Consider the following 13,828-nt stretch of genomic DNA (forward strand, 5'->3'; position numbering starts at 1 on the left):
CCAACTTTGGAAAAATTTGGCACACAGGCATGTTGCTATGGCGAACACACCCAACAGTTGCCTGTGTACTTATCTATTTGAGTCAGAGCAACATTCATCATTTATTTTAAGGCAAGACATGTGTCCAATACTCACTTACCCTTTATCTCCGTTTTGGTCTCCTCCATCTCCTGCGGGAAAAAACTGAGGCTACGTTTAGACACGACAATGGTAAAACTTCCAAATCCAAATAACGCTGTAGTGTGCATGCGAGGCCAGTAGGTGGCAGTGAAACTTTCTTAATCCATCTCTTCTTTGCTGCCCCTCCCTCCCAAAAACGTTGTTGCCAAAACGTAAAAATACTTTTACGTATTGCGTTAAAAATGTCGTGTTTAACCCCCGAATCTTAACTTACTTACAAATCCCCAATCACAAACAAGTGATATCATCCAATCACGATCTAGCAAATCAGGTTTGAGTGTTTTATTGGCACATACAACTCACCGTTAAAAAAAAAAAAAAGTTAATGGTAGAAGAATCAAAAGTGTTATCATTCATTTAGACACAATAACAACACAAAAACAACTGTTTTCAGGTAACAGTGATGAGTTGGCTACTTCATTTAGGACGACAGCATTGATATAAAATCACACAGATATATAAAAAAAAAAAAAAACAATGAAAAGGAAACGCTTTACAAATGTGCTGACGTTCTGCAGGAATGGATTCGGTCATTCGCTCGACATGGTTGTCCAGTTTGTCGCTATTAGAACGTGTTTTATTTCACGTAGGCGCTAACGCTCTCGGAGCAACCGATGAACTAGCCAGAACAAAATCATCGTACGGGGGTGTGTCGCAGAAAGTGGACATCTTAAGTGATACCAAAAAAATGTGTTTGATTTTTCTTTTTTTTTAAAGACACATTTTGGGTGGAGGAATGCTGAAAATGTTTGGAGTGCCCCGATGGCAGTTTACAGTCTTTATTTTTTATTATAAACAATTTAGTCCCACAAATATCCGAGACATCAGGGCAGATAACAGCAGCGGGACTAAAGTATATATATATTATATATAAGATTTGAAGTCGCATCGAGGAAAACTGAAAGATGATCCTGGAACAAGCAAAAGGACAAAAAGACAAACAGAAAGGAAAAAACTGAGGTCAGCTGACATGGCTCGGTTAGGTTTCCAGTATGTGTTAAAAAAAAACAACAAAAGTTCACAACAGCAACACGCTTTATAAGTGTGGGATAGATCACAGCAAAAATACTCTTATAAAAAAGAAAAGACCACACGAGTAACTGGTTTACTGTGGGAGGGTTCTGAAGGGACAAATACACACATAAAAAAGGCCATTTAAAAGCAAAATTAAATTTAAATGTATAGATTAAGTGCTTCGCCAGATAAAAGGAGCAAAAAAACAAAAAAGGCTAATAATTCTCAGCTACTTTTCAGAAAAGTTGTGCTATTTTTGGGAAATATTCGATTATCAAACATCACATTATTTCCACCAAGTTGAGGATGTTGTAAAGACTTTTACATTTTTCTTGAACCGTCTAAAAAGTCTGGAAAATGTACTATAACATTGAAACCATGTGACAACGTTTCAATAAACGTCTCATTTCAGATTATTGCTCCTACATTAAAAACCTCGAAGTAACGCAGTAGCTTCTTTCAATATCAACGTAGTGGATTTACTCAACGAGCAGAGCAAGCCTGTGGAGTTTACTCGGGTTTAAGTGCACTTGCAGACAAAGTGTCGCCTTTTTCTAACATTTTCTAAATAATGTCACATTTAGAAAATGTTTGCCGTGTGTTTGGTTTCCTGGTTTCCTTCATTTTGGTCATTAAGCCTGAAACTGAAAACTAACTGTTAGTCTGTTCCACGAGCGTCCACGTCTACCTGTGTCCATCTTTTATTTTACTTTATAACTTCAGGTAACTATTGTGTGTATTTATTAGTTTGTTCATAGTTAAGCTGCTCCCTGCACGTTTTGTGTTCAGGTCTCGTTGAAAGATGGTGTTCAGAGTTATTATTTAGAGTGTTCTGAATTTCAACACCTTTAGATTTTTTTTTAAAAATGCAGACAAATATCAGTTTCAAACATCAGTTATCGGCCTCCTAGATTAATAATAATAATCTGCCCTGAAACAGCCACATCAGTCAACCCCCGAAGATAGAATGACAATTAATTTGTTGTCACGGCAACGGCCGATACATTGCAGGATACATTGTTGTAAGTCGGAGAGAAATAAAACCCACCGAGTCACAAATGTTGGTTTGAGGCGAAAGAAGGCAAATCCATTAATTCACTTTTTCACTGTTATAAACGGAGTTCAATGTAGTCATTCACTAAATTAACTCGCACTATTAAAAATTAGGATCTTTTTGTGTCCAGAAACGGGAAGTCTCCGTACCAGGCAAACAATATCTTAAACTTAACAGCCAAATCCTTAATAAATGTAACTATCACTTTGTTTTATTTCATGTATCTTTAAACACAGAAGAAGAAGATGATCATATCATTTAATTATGCTATCCAGGCTAAAATTATCATTTTGGGTATTATTTTTGGTAATTTAGTCCCAGTTTACATAAATATTAAACAGTGGCGGCTCAGAATCTTCTTTTACTCCTCAAGTGTAAATGGGTCATGTATTCACACACACACACACACACACACACACACACACACACACACACACACACACACACACACACACACACACACACACACACACACACACACACACACACACACACACACACACACACACACACACACTCTTATAAAAGTGAATTATTAGAGTAATGTTCTTCAGGGTTGTGGCCTTTCTGTCCAACACACTTTAACAGCTTCACAATCTTTCGACAGCTTTAAGATCAACGGAGCAATAATGGCAAGATTAGATAAGCTTAGAATGCAAAAAAAAACAGAAAAAAACGCCTTCATGTGGTTTTGTTGCACATCCTCAGACAAGGTCTGCACACAACACAATAAATTCACAGCAATTTGTTTTTCAGTCAGGAATGAGTGAGGGGGATTCGTTTCCTCCCTCCTCCCCTTCTTCTAAAAGAATCCCTCTCTTCGTAGAAACTTCAGTACCCAGAACTCTGTTCAACAGATCCTCGCAGAAGGTCATTATCCAGTGACCGTTTTTGAGTGGAGACTAATAATCAACAATAATAAATAAATACGTAGAGACACGGGGGATGGAAAAAGGAACAAAAAGAAAGGAAGAAGAGGATGGATGTAAAGATGACATCAGGAGTTCAGAGTTACGTCATTACGTCTTTGTCCTATTATTTGGGGATTTGTAGCCCCGAACGCCGGCAGCAACATCGAATGGTGGTAGTCATGACGACGTTTCAGCCGTTGTACTGCTGCTGGTAGCGGCGGTTCAGCTCACGCAGCTCCTTCTCGCGGACCCGCCGGGCCTTGTTGGACTTGGTGGAGCGGCTGGAGCGCGTGGACTGGGCCGACTTGGTGCTGTGGCAGCGGGACGACGCCCGCTTCAGCAGGTTCTGGGAAATGCAGCGCTGCAGGTTCTTCATGGAGGAGGAGGCGGCCATGCTCACCACCCACGGGTGCTTGAGGGCCTGGCCGGCCGTGAGCCGCTCGCTGGGGTCCACCGTCAGGATCCGCTCCACGAAGTCCTTGGCCAGGTTGGACACGCTGGGCCACGGCTGGAGGGGGGGGGCAAGATTATCACTTTTATTTACACGTATATAAGTAGTATATAAGTATGTATGTATATATGTAGCACTTCTTATTGTAATTTACTCTATTTTATCATATCATTATTTTCATTTCTAGTTTTTTTTTTTTAATCTTCGTTAATCTTTTTATTTTATTTATTTATTTATTTTCTCAGATTCAATGTCAGGGAATGCTCTGTTGTTGTTTTTTTTTATTTTTATTAAAAAGTTAAAAAAAGAAGACTGGGATTAGTAAACCGAGTGCGCTGAACATTAAATACTGTGTTCACAGGTTGAAATATAAAAAAAATGTAAATATATATATATATTTTTCATCTGAATTAGACACGGAGAAAAGGTCTCTGCTGTATTTATGTCTAGGTTACGTCTTGCAGAAAGACCTAACAAAACATGACTTCAGACTTTAAACAAATCTGCACCATAATTTAGTTATTGTGGCATCTTTTTATCTGTTTATTGCAATTAAATCACAGCCAAATAGCTTATTTTGGGTTCATAGAGACACATGTGGTGGTAAACCAGCCGATGTGCAGCAGAGTAACTGGGACTTCCACAACAAGTACAAACCATGATAGATGCTGATCTACATGAACACCACCAGTTCTCTAAATAGGATGAAACAGCGATTTTCTAAGTGAGGCGGCACAACGACGATAATACGATCTTCACTTCTCAATAGTTCCTGGATATTTTAAAGATCCCCCTCCAGATATAGAAGTTGTATGAAAATAAATAGCTTTGAATTTGTGTTAAATAAGGCCATTTAATTCACACTACTCCTTCATTGAAAAACAATCAAATGTAAAATAATGTTCATTTCAGAAGTTTAAATTCTCAGTGTTTGTGCAACTAGCGGTTTAGTTTCAACATCGCACTTGTGTAAGCTGTATACTGGACCGCGACTGGCTGGCTTCCAAACCCGTTGCGGCGGCGTCACAAAAACACATGTTGAAGTTTAGAGAAGCTTCAGGACACGAAGGTGAAAAACAAACTTCCTTCTAGAGTCGAAGTCGCTCTGCACAGCGGAGCTCAAACATTCAATAGAAGTTACAACAGAGAAAAACAACTTTTTTTTCCCAGTGAAGGGAGTCTTTCAATAACTGTAAGAATGTAGTTTGTTTTGCATCAGTAGTTTTGTCGGTTGGGCACAAGGGGGCAGCAGAGGACCACTTTTAGCTCTGAACTGATTGTTTATTCAAATAAAATAGTCTTCTCTGCCTTTTGATATTGTCAGACTAAATAATGGGCGTATGGCGTAGCTTATTCGATTGCTGCTTGATGGTTTGCACATGATTAGTTTGACAACAGATGTTTCCAAATTAAAGCAACATAAAAATGTATTTTAAAGCAAACGTCCTACTGTGGACTCTCTTTCCTGGAGACACAGGCTCTATTTAGTACGACTCGTACGAGTGTGACTGGCAGTGAGTCAAGCTCTACCCCCTACTTAGACAAGATTTGGGAATATCTCTCACACACACACACACACACGCACACGCACACACACACACACACACACGCACACGCACACACACACACACACACACGCACACGCACACACAGTTTGTACACAATGTCCTGCTTGGCAACCAGCTGTGTTTTCAGTCTCCCATCGGAGACTAACCCCTCTCTTCACACAGCAGGTAAATCACACTGCTGTGTGTGTGTGTGTGTGTGTGTGTGTATATACACACACACAGATCTACCAACTCCACCGCTCATTTTACCCCCTGGACGGGACGACGGGGTTGCAGGTCTCTCTGCCACGAAAACTCCACATAGGAACCCTTAAAAGCTGCTATAATCAATATCATCCATAAAGTTGGAATAATCTGCAAATATATATATATATATAGTATTTTCAGGATTACTGCGTGTCCCAGTTGCTTGGACTTGGATTTTTTCTGTCCTTGTCTGTGCTCATGCTGACAGAGAATAAATATTGTTCCGTTTCATGAGAAATCCTCCTTATTTCATGTGACAAATAAGACCACACTATTTACTCAATAACCACTCTATCACCATAAGAATGCATAATACCAGTAAAAAGGCTTCCCACACCTAGTATACGCTGATCCAGCAGACCTCAGCTAAAACCAAGACCCCTTGAAGTGATTTCAATTATTAAAACGCCTGCATGACCTTCGCCAAGACACTTGAGACGCTCCAATCTGGACGCCTTCCAAGAAACCCGACGTGATTGAACCGCCAGCTCGTCTAGAGTTTTGCTGCATGTGGGGCAAACATTTTACCGAGGGTCCCCTTTCTCTAAAGCTCTGTGGCAACATAAACATCCCACGTGGTTGAAACAAAGGAATGGGCGACTCAGCAATTCTTCCCACTGGATACGCAGATGGAGCATAAATTATTGTGCACACTTAAGAGGGGAGGGCATGTTGATTTAGAGAGGACAAATATACGGGAGTCCGGAAAAGGTAAGATGGAGGTAGATATGTTAGGTTTAGTGTGTGGAAACGTGCCACCTTAAAAGAAAAGACCCCTCAATATGCCACAATCGTACCGTTTATACTGAACTTTTGTTTGTGGTAAAACGCTGCAAAGGTCAAGGACAACATGACGTGTTACATCGGCATTGGTGGTAGTGTGATGTATTAAATAATGTGTCGTTAATGACCTTTAGCATACCAAAACAACAACGGTATTGAAAAGATCCCTCTTCTGAGCTATTTATATCCCCCTGGTGGCAGGTCACGCACATTACACATCACCAAAACATAACCTTGTTCTCAAGTATTTTTCAAACCTCATAGAAAATGTATTTTGTTGCGTTTTTGTTTTTTTACAATAAGCCAGTATTTAAGTGTTTTAACAGTTAAATTGGCCAACAAGCAAATGTCAAATATTCTTCGAAATAAATACACAAAAAAAGAAGAAAGTTTGTTTTCCCTAACGTACCGGAAAAAAAAAAGGTACAAAATTGTGAAGGTTGGCTAATCTGGGATGCAATAAAAATGTTTTGACAAAACTTGAAGGAAAACACAAAACAGAAATAAGTATATTTAGTTGATTATCGGATATTCCGCAATGATTTTGGCCAGAAAAATGAAACTCCTCACCTCTCCAGAGAAGCTGTACTTCCCCTTGAGGATCTGCCGGTAGAGCCTCATGCGGTTGTCGTCCTCGAAGGGCATGGTGCCGCTCAGCAGGATGTACGAGATCACGCCCAGCGCCCACATGTCCACGGCGTTCGTATAGGGCTTCCTCACCAGGATCTCAGGGGCGATGTACTCCGGCGTGCCGCAGGTGGTCTTCATCAGACACTCGTCCCCCTTCTTCCTGCTGCTGGCCAAGCCGAAGTCCGTGATGATGATCTTGGAGTCGGCCCCGGGGTGGTAGTAGAGCAGGTTCTCCGGCTTCAGGTCCCGGTGGGTGATCCCCAGAGTGTGGAGGTACTTGACGCCGTCCAGCACCATCTGCAGCACCCGCGTGGCGTCCCGCTCCGTGAAGGAGCCGCGGGCGATGATCCGGTCGAAGAGCTCCCCTCCGGTGGCCAGCTCCATCACCATGTAGACGCGCTCCGCCGTCTCGAACACCTCCATCAGCTGGATTATATTGGTGTGGCGGACGCGGCGCAGGACGCACAGCTCCGACTCGCACACCTCCCTGCCCTCCCGGTACCGGGTCTCGATCATCTTGATGGCGTACGGCTGCCGCGTGCTCTTGTGCTCCACGCGAACCACCCGGCTGAAACTCCCGCGACCAATCAGAGCTTTGATGTCGTACTTGGCCGTGACACGGGGGTCGAACTTGGCTCGGTACTTCGCCACCTTCTTGCGCTGGGGGTCCGACAGATCGGACGGGTCCCGAGGGGGCGGGGGGAAAGCGACGGGGGTGGCAGCTTGGGCCTGATATAGGGAGGTGGAGCCGGCCTTGTCACCTCCCCCTCCACTGGCCACGCCCACCTTGCTCCTTGTGCCATCCCCTCGTATGAAGTGCTTATAGATATCTGTCTGAGGGGGAGGATCAACCTGAAAGACACATTAACACAGTTCATCATGCAGTACAGATATAGATATTAACTGTCATACAAGTATCGTATACTGCATGATTAGTAAAGCCGTACTATTGTTGAGGCTGATCGATATTTGGGTGGGAGTCATTATTTCTATATAAACTAATAATCTTACTACAGATCACATACATTTATTCATACTAAACAATGACATCACCAACACTCGGCAACTCACACCAAAACAATCTAAGTTGATAAATGGCAGGTAACCTTTCAGGGTGAAATATTCCTTAATAGATTAATTCCTCATTAAAGCGTGTTTGTATGTAATAAGGCTGCAAATAACAAACAATCTGTTAATAATTTGATTAATTGAGAAAAAGAAATGCCTGTCACAATTCCCCCAAGGCCAACTCGACATGTTCAAATGTATTTTTTTGTCTGTCCAGCCGATCGGGAACACAAATATATTCAGGTTAATATCAACTAAGGCATGATAATCAATTATCCAATTATGTCTGTGGATTGACTTATCAATTTCAACTATATCCAGTGTGGACGACACGCACACACAACACTTGGACTTTAACAAGATTGTTCCATTGATCGACAGAAAATCCATCATCAACAGTGTTGATATTTGAATGAATTCCTTCATTTTTTAAATAAAAAAATAAGCCAATTATTGACTTTTTTTTGGGACAAAACAATACATCTTAATGTGTAAATAGAAAATAAACCTGCAGTAGATAACCCCAGTAGGTTTAATATCATCAACACTGACACTGGTAGCGGTAGTGTACACAGCCGTTACCAATAGCAACCGTATCTGTGGCGGTAACATATCACATCCGGTCCCTCGGTGTCCCACTGACCTTTTTGACCAGGTCCAACTGGACGTCCCCCGGAGGCTCAGGGAGGACCTTACTGTTCCTGCACCCCATCACATCACCGTGGGCCGCTGCCCAGCTCGCCACGCCGGCCACCAGGAGCCCTGCCTCATCACCCCAACAGCCGGTTCAACACATCCAACATCCAGGCCGTACCAGGACTCATGAATAAGGCCGACAACACCCACTCCAAGTGCCGGGGGAGCCGGCATCAGCAGAACGGACCCTGATGCATCCACTTAAATCCAGATTTTAAAAAAGTCATGCACGTAATCTGGGCGAGCACGTCGTGCCTCTCGGCTCCATCGGCGAGTTTATACCGGTTGTTCTTTTGGTTACGGTGTTCTTTAATAGGCCGGGGCAGGCGGGTGGAGGAGAGGGGAGGGGGGGTACCTCGAGCCCCTGGAAGAGCCTACCAGGGCCCCATCTCGGATGGCGAAATATGATGAATGAAATATGACGAGCACAGCAAGCACGGATTGATCGGGGGCAAGGGGTTTAAGTGCGGTTGCCTTTAGGACAAATGCAGGAAAAATTCAGGACCATCAGATCCGATCCATCAGGGTTACTGGGGGGGTGTTGGGGGGGCTGCAACGTCGGCGGTCTTGCCCAGGCGAAAGCAGCTCCCCTGGACGATCACAGGCTGGAGGGAAGCAGCAGGAGGCTCTGAAATACACAACATACAAATAAAAATGAGCATGAAATTATGTGCAGGAGGATTTCAATAAGGCCTGGAAAGCAACATGAAGACAATGTTTTTTAAATAGAAGTTGAGTGATGAGGCCATATTGTAAAACTTCCAAAGAAATATGATTACAGCTATCCAGACATGTTTTTATGAAAACGGCCAAAAAACAACAGAGAGAAAGCTTTGCCATTGGAAGAAAAAAATAAATAGCTGCACTGACACAGATGGTCCCTTATATCCGGGTACCAAATGTTGGAGTGTTTGATTATATTGTTAGAGAGTTGTCATTACAAAAAAAAAAAATCAACTTAGTTTTGATTTATAACAACACAATCAAAAGCACTGCGAAGACATGACGTAACATTTAAAACACATATAAGCATGTTAAACTGAAGTTACAACTTTAAACAAAATGGCCAGGCCTTGCTCTAGCAATGTTTTTCTTTAGCCCCCCCAAAAAACTCGACCGTTATCTTTTCGCCAACAATGGAGGAACAACATGGCGGTCTCTTAAAAAAACAGAAACGTCACAAATAGTGTTAAAAGTTACGAGCTCACCTTATCATTACTTATCCCGGGACAGTTAGCATGCTAACTAGCAGCTAGCAGCGGGGCTTTGCCAAATCCAGCCTCCTCACCCCACTCTCACTCAGCTGGGCTCTCCATTTTCAACTTTCCCAACTTCTCCCCCGAGTCCGTCACTTCGCCCGTTAGCGACATTCCCGCGTCAACGCGTCACGTGTTTTTTTTATTTTTTTTTAGGAAAGATCAATGTGATTGTTTTGTATTAAAAAATAAAACACCACGCAAAAAAAGTTGTCCCGTCGATGACTTTTTTCTGGACGGTGTTTTTTTTCCCAGTTGGACCGACCTTCCCAGAGAAGTGACCCACAATGCAACACATAAGTTCCGGTTCTACATTTTCAAAATAAAATATTAGTTTGGGGAGTTCTTTGTAAAGTGAAATTCAGTCAAGACAAAAAAAATAAGTTACTTAAATGTCACAAATAATATAAGTTTCTGTCACTTTTACTCTTTTTCTGTTGGTAAAACTTAAATCAAATTGAGGATAGAACATACTTCAAATTAAAAGTACTGAAAGTATAACAATTTATGCACTCACTTTAGTGTTATTTTATTTATTTATTTTATTTTCAAATTATTTCATTTTATTTTACTCTATTTTTTTGTGACTATTGTACTTTTACTGCTGCTTTTAAAAAGACTTGAAACTAGAGATTGAGACCATAAACTTCTGCTTTCTGGTCTGGTGGACTCTAAATGGACCATAATGTACTAAATGAACATCATGCTGGATTGAAGAAGACTTGAAACTAGAGATTGAGACCATAAACTCATGTTTACAATGTTTACTGAGAAAATAAATCCAGTGAGAAGTAGGATCATTTTCTCATAGACTTCTATAGAATCAGACTTCTTTTTTCAACCAAGACCTTGACCAGCAGATATATTTACGGCACTTCAAATTTGGCTTCACCTCTGAGAACCGGAGGTTGCCGCCTTGGGATTGTGCTGATAACACGTGATGCATAGATTTGTTCCCCCCCACTCACTTTATGTGCTCTTCATTTGAAAGCCCAATCCTCTCACTTCCTGTATATACTTCTATCTCTGGTTCGCCTGATGGAGCTCCTCTTCCACCCAGCTTTCTTTTGTAGAGAGACAGCAAGACCTCCCTGGCTTGTTCGACCCTGTTAAGTCCTGAACCGTCACTTCCTGGATACAGAGAACCAGAAAAGTCCCTCTGACAAACTGCTGACTTCTGCTGTCTGTCTGTGTGAAAGTAAGTCTGGGTCTCAGATACTTCAAGTAAATACTAGTTTCTGGCCCTCATTTGATATGATGAAAAACATGAGCAGAGCAAAAAATATCAATGCGTGGAACTATAATAACGTGAAAATTATAGTTCATTTTGTGATTCCTTTATGTGGTGGAGTCCCACTGGGACACTGTGTGGGACCCCTGGTGGTCCACGGGCCCTTTCTTCTGGTGGGGGGGGGGGGGGATCAACTAAGCCAGATAATTCACAACAGACAAGCAGATGGATCAGTTTCTCATAATTCCCGTACACAGTAAAGCCACCGAAACACATTCTACATACGGGACTCAACCGTGTTCAAACACAAACACACACACACACACACACACACACACACACACACACACGCACACACACACACACGTGTTTTCATTTTCTAACAATTGGTTCAATTCCATGTGGTCGAAATCTGCATTTTTGGATCTATTTAAAAACATGTATTTGCACAAAAAAAACCCCATCTCAGTTGGAGTCCCTCCAGCACATAGCAGCGTTTTCAGTCAGTTACACTACATGGCCACACGGTGGTGCTCTACACATAAAAGTCACTCTTTAAAGAGGGGGTCATTTTATTGGGCTGGCTGCTCCTTTACATCCCAACACTCATGTCTCTTGTAAAAAAAAACTAAAAACACTACAAGTGGCATTCAGTTTCACCTCCGTAGTGTAATAAAGAATACGTGGCATGGACTCCGGCGGGACTCCGACCATGACCAGCCGTTTTAACACGGAGGAGCGGAGTGGAGGGGGAATTAGTAAGGAGGACTACAAATGTTCCAGAAAGAGAGAGTCGGGGGGGAGACAGTAAAATTCATCTTATGATGCCAATAAAGCTCCTAGAATTAGATTGAGGGAGTGAAAATGAGTGGGGGGGGTGGGAGAAGGGGGGTGATGGAGGAAGACAACGGATGACAGATGGTGGGTACCAGACAGAAATATAGGGAGAAAGGGGGGAGGTGGGGGGAGGAGGAGGAGGGGGATGAAGCGGCAGTGAGTAATGAAAATGGAAAGAGGGCGATGCAGACGGATAGAGGAGGAGAGGAAGACACAATGCAGTCAGGGAGGAGAAGCAAAGAAAGCGAGCCTCTGAGGACCGGTTCTGGCCCGGCCTCTCTCTCTCTCTCTCTCTCTCTCTCTCTCTCTCTCTCTCTCTGCAGTGCAGCTGAGGTCAGGGCCTCTCCGGCTCCATCATCCTCGTGATTGATCACCACCTTGTCGCGCTCTGATTAAGACGCTTTGTCTGAGCGCTGCGCTCCTGTTGACACTTGTGTGCATCCCTCAGCATCTCAACCCCCTACTCCCCCCCTCCCTCCCTCTCCCCCCCCCCCCTCCCCTAACCCCCAAAAGGTCAATATCATCCGTTAGATCCAGATTCGCTGACTGCTGTATTATTTATCCACACTGAGGAAGAGGAGCCCGCTCTATTAAAAGCTCAATTGACTCCGCCTGTGACTCCGCCTACGTTAATATCCCCATGATGCCGCCCCCCCACCCCACCCATAATTTGTGTGTTAACTTGAAAGTGTGTGTTTGTGCTGCAGAGGATGAGTAAGCTATAGTGAGGGTTTACAGTGTGTAACTTTATTCCTGTGTGTGTGTTTACAGACACTCGAGTGCAGCACTTGGCACAAGAGCAGAAACTCGAGAAAATGACCTGATCCTGTGTCAGATATCGTTGGAGGATATTGCTCCCCTCCCTCCCTCCTATAGTCTCCCCGAGAGAGTCGGTACAACCGTCAGTACAACCGTCAGTACAACCTGGTCATAGTAACGTCATTATTGATTACAGCAGGCGTCCCTCAAGGAATATTGTATGGCTACTACGCCGACAAAAATACCCCCAAACTGCCTCACAGTTATCGACCAACTCGGCTTCCACGAGAACATTGCGGCAAAATGTTTTTTCTGCTCTCATCAGAAGGTGCAGCATCTGCATGGCAGGTGTCACGGAGGCGGTGGGGATTCATCCCCCCCCAGTTGAACTGTGCATTCCTGGAACACCTGCGGTACTAACTTTTTATAGTCCATCAGCTATACCGCCGCGTTATTGGAGTCCTGGAATCACCGCGGAAACACGCTCAGTCTCCTCAAAATATCCCTAAACTTTGAGTTGAAGGGCGTTTGCAGCTGGGCGGATAGTTTTCACTTGTAAAGATTGTCAAACCAGCAGCATCAACACCAAAAAAAGAAAGATAATACACTGATAGATTGGGGTTCACAGTGAGGGTGAAATAGAGCCGATGAAAGCTGGGAAGTGAATCAAAACAATAGAGTTGCAGCCAATAAATCAAACGAAAAGGGATGAAAGATGTTAAAATGCTCCGAAGTGCGGAGAGTTATAATAATTATCTCCACGAGTTGCCCCCTTTCACACCACAGTCATTGCAAGTACAGCAGGAGAACGCACATAAACTGATAAAGCACTGGGTGTTGATATTTGGTGGGAATATAAGGTCATACTTTCTTCTTTTTTTTTCATTCCACAAAATCCATCACACTGCCGAATGTCCAGAAGCTCCTCTTAAAAAGGATCCAGTGTTTCTACACCAGAATCTTAAACAGCACTTTCGACTTTCATGTTAGGAAATAAAATACCTCAACATCTCTGAGATATCACTCTCAGTAGACGCATATATATATATATATATATATATATATATATATATATATATATATATATACACACACAACAGCAGACAGTAATACTAATAATACAATTATAATACATAATACAATA

General features: G+C 42.7%; 1 protein-coding gene across 1 annotated transcript; it reads right to left on the reverse strand.

The window, feature by feature from the left end:
• Positions 1-447: 447 nt before the first annotated feature.
• pskh1 (protein serine kinase H1) lies at positions 448-10,094 on the reverse strand. The gene is made up of 4 exons (XM_084016596.1): positions 9,810-10,094; positions 8,549-9,229; positions 6,778-7,689; positions 448-3,667 (listed from the first exon to the last, which is right to left on the reverse strand). Exons 2-4 carry the CDS (start codon positions 8,615-8,617, stop codon positions 3,350-3,352), a joined length of 1,299 nt encoding a protein of 432 aa, XP_083872722.1. The 5' UTR covers positions 8,618-9,229; positions 9,810-10,094; the 3' UTR covers positions 448-3,349.
• Positions 10,095-13,828: the final 3,734 nt, after the last annotated feature.

Source organism: Eutrigla gurnardus (assembly GCF_963514095.1).
Source record: "Eutrigla gurnardus genome assembly, chromosome: 9".
Classification (NCBI taxonomy): Eukaryota; Metazoa; Chordata; class Actinopteri; order Perciformes; family Triglidae; genus Eutrigla; species Eutrigla gurnardus.

Coding starts and splice junctions, on each gene's coding strand:
- pskh1 (XM_084016596.1), bottom strand. CDS start 8,617: ATGGGGTGCAGGAACAGTAAGGTCCTCCCTGAGCCTCCGGGGGACGTC. Junction 7,690..8,548: donor AGTTGGACCTGGTCAAAAAG/GTCAGTGGGACA, acceptor TGTGTCTTTCAG/GTTGATCCTCCCCCTCAGAC. Junction 3,668..6,777: donor AGTACAGCTTCTCTGGAGAG/GTGAGGAGTTTC, acceptor CCCCCCCTCCAG/CCGTGGCCCAGCGTGTCCAA.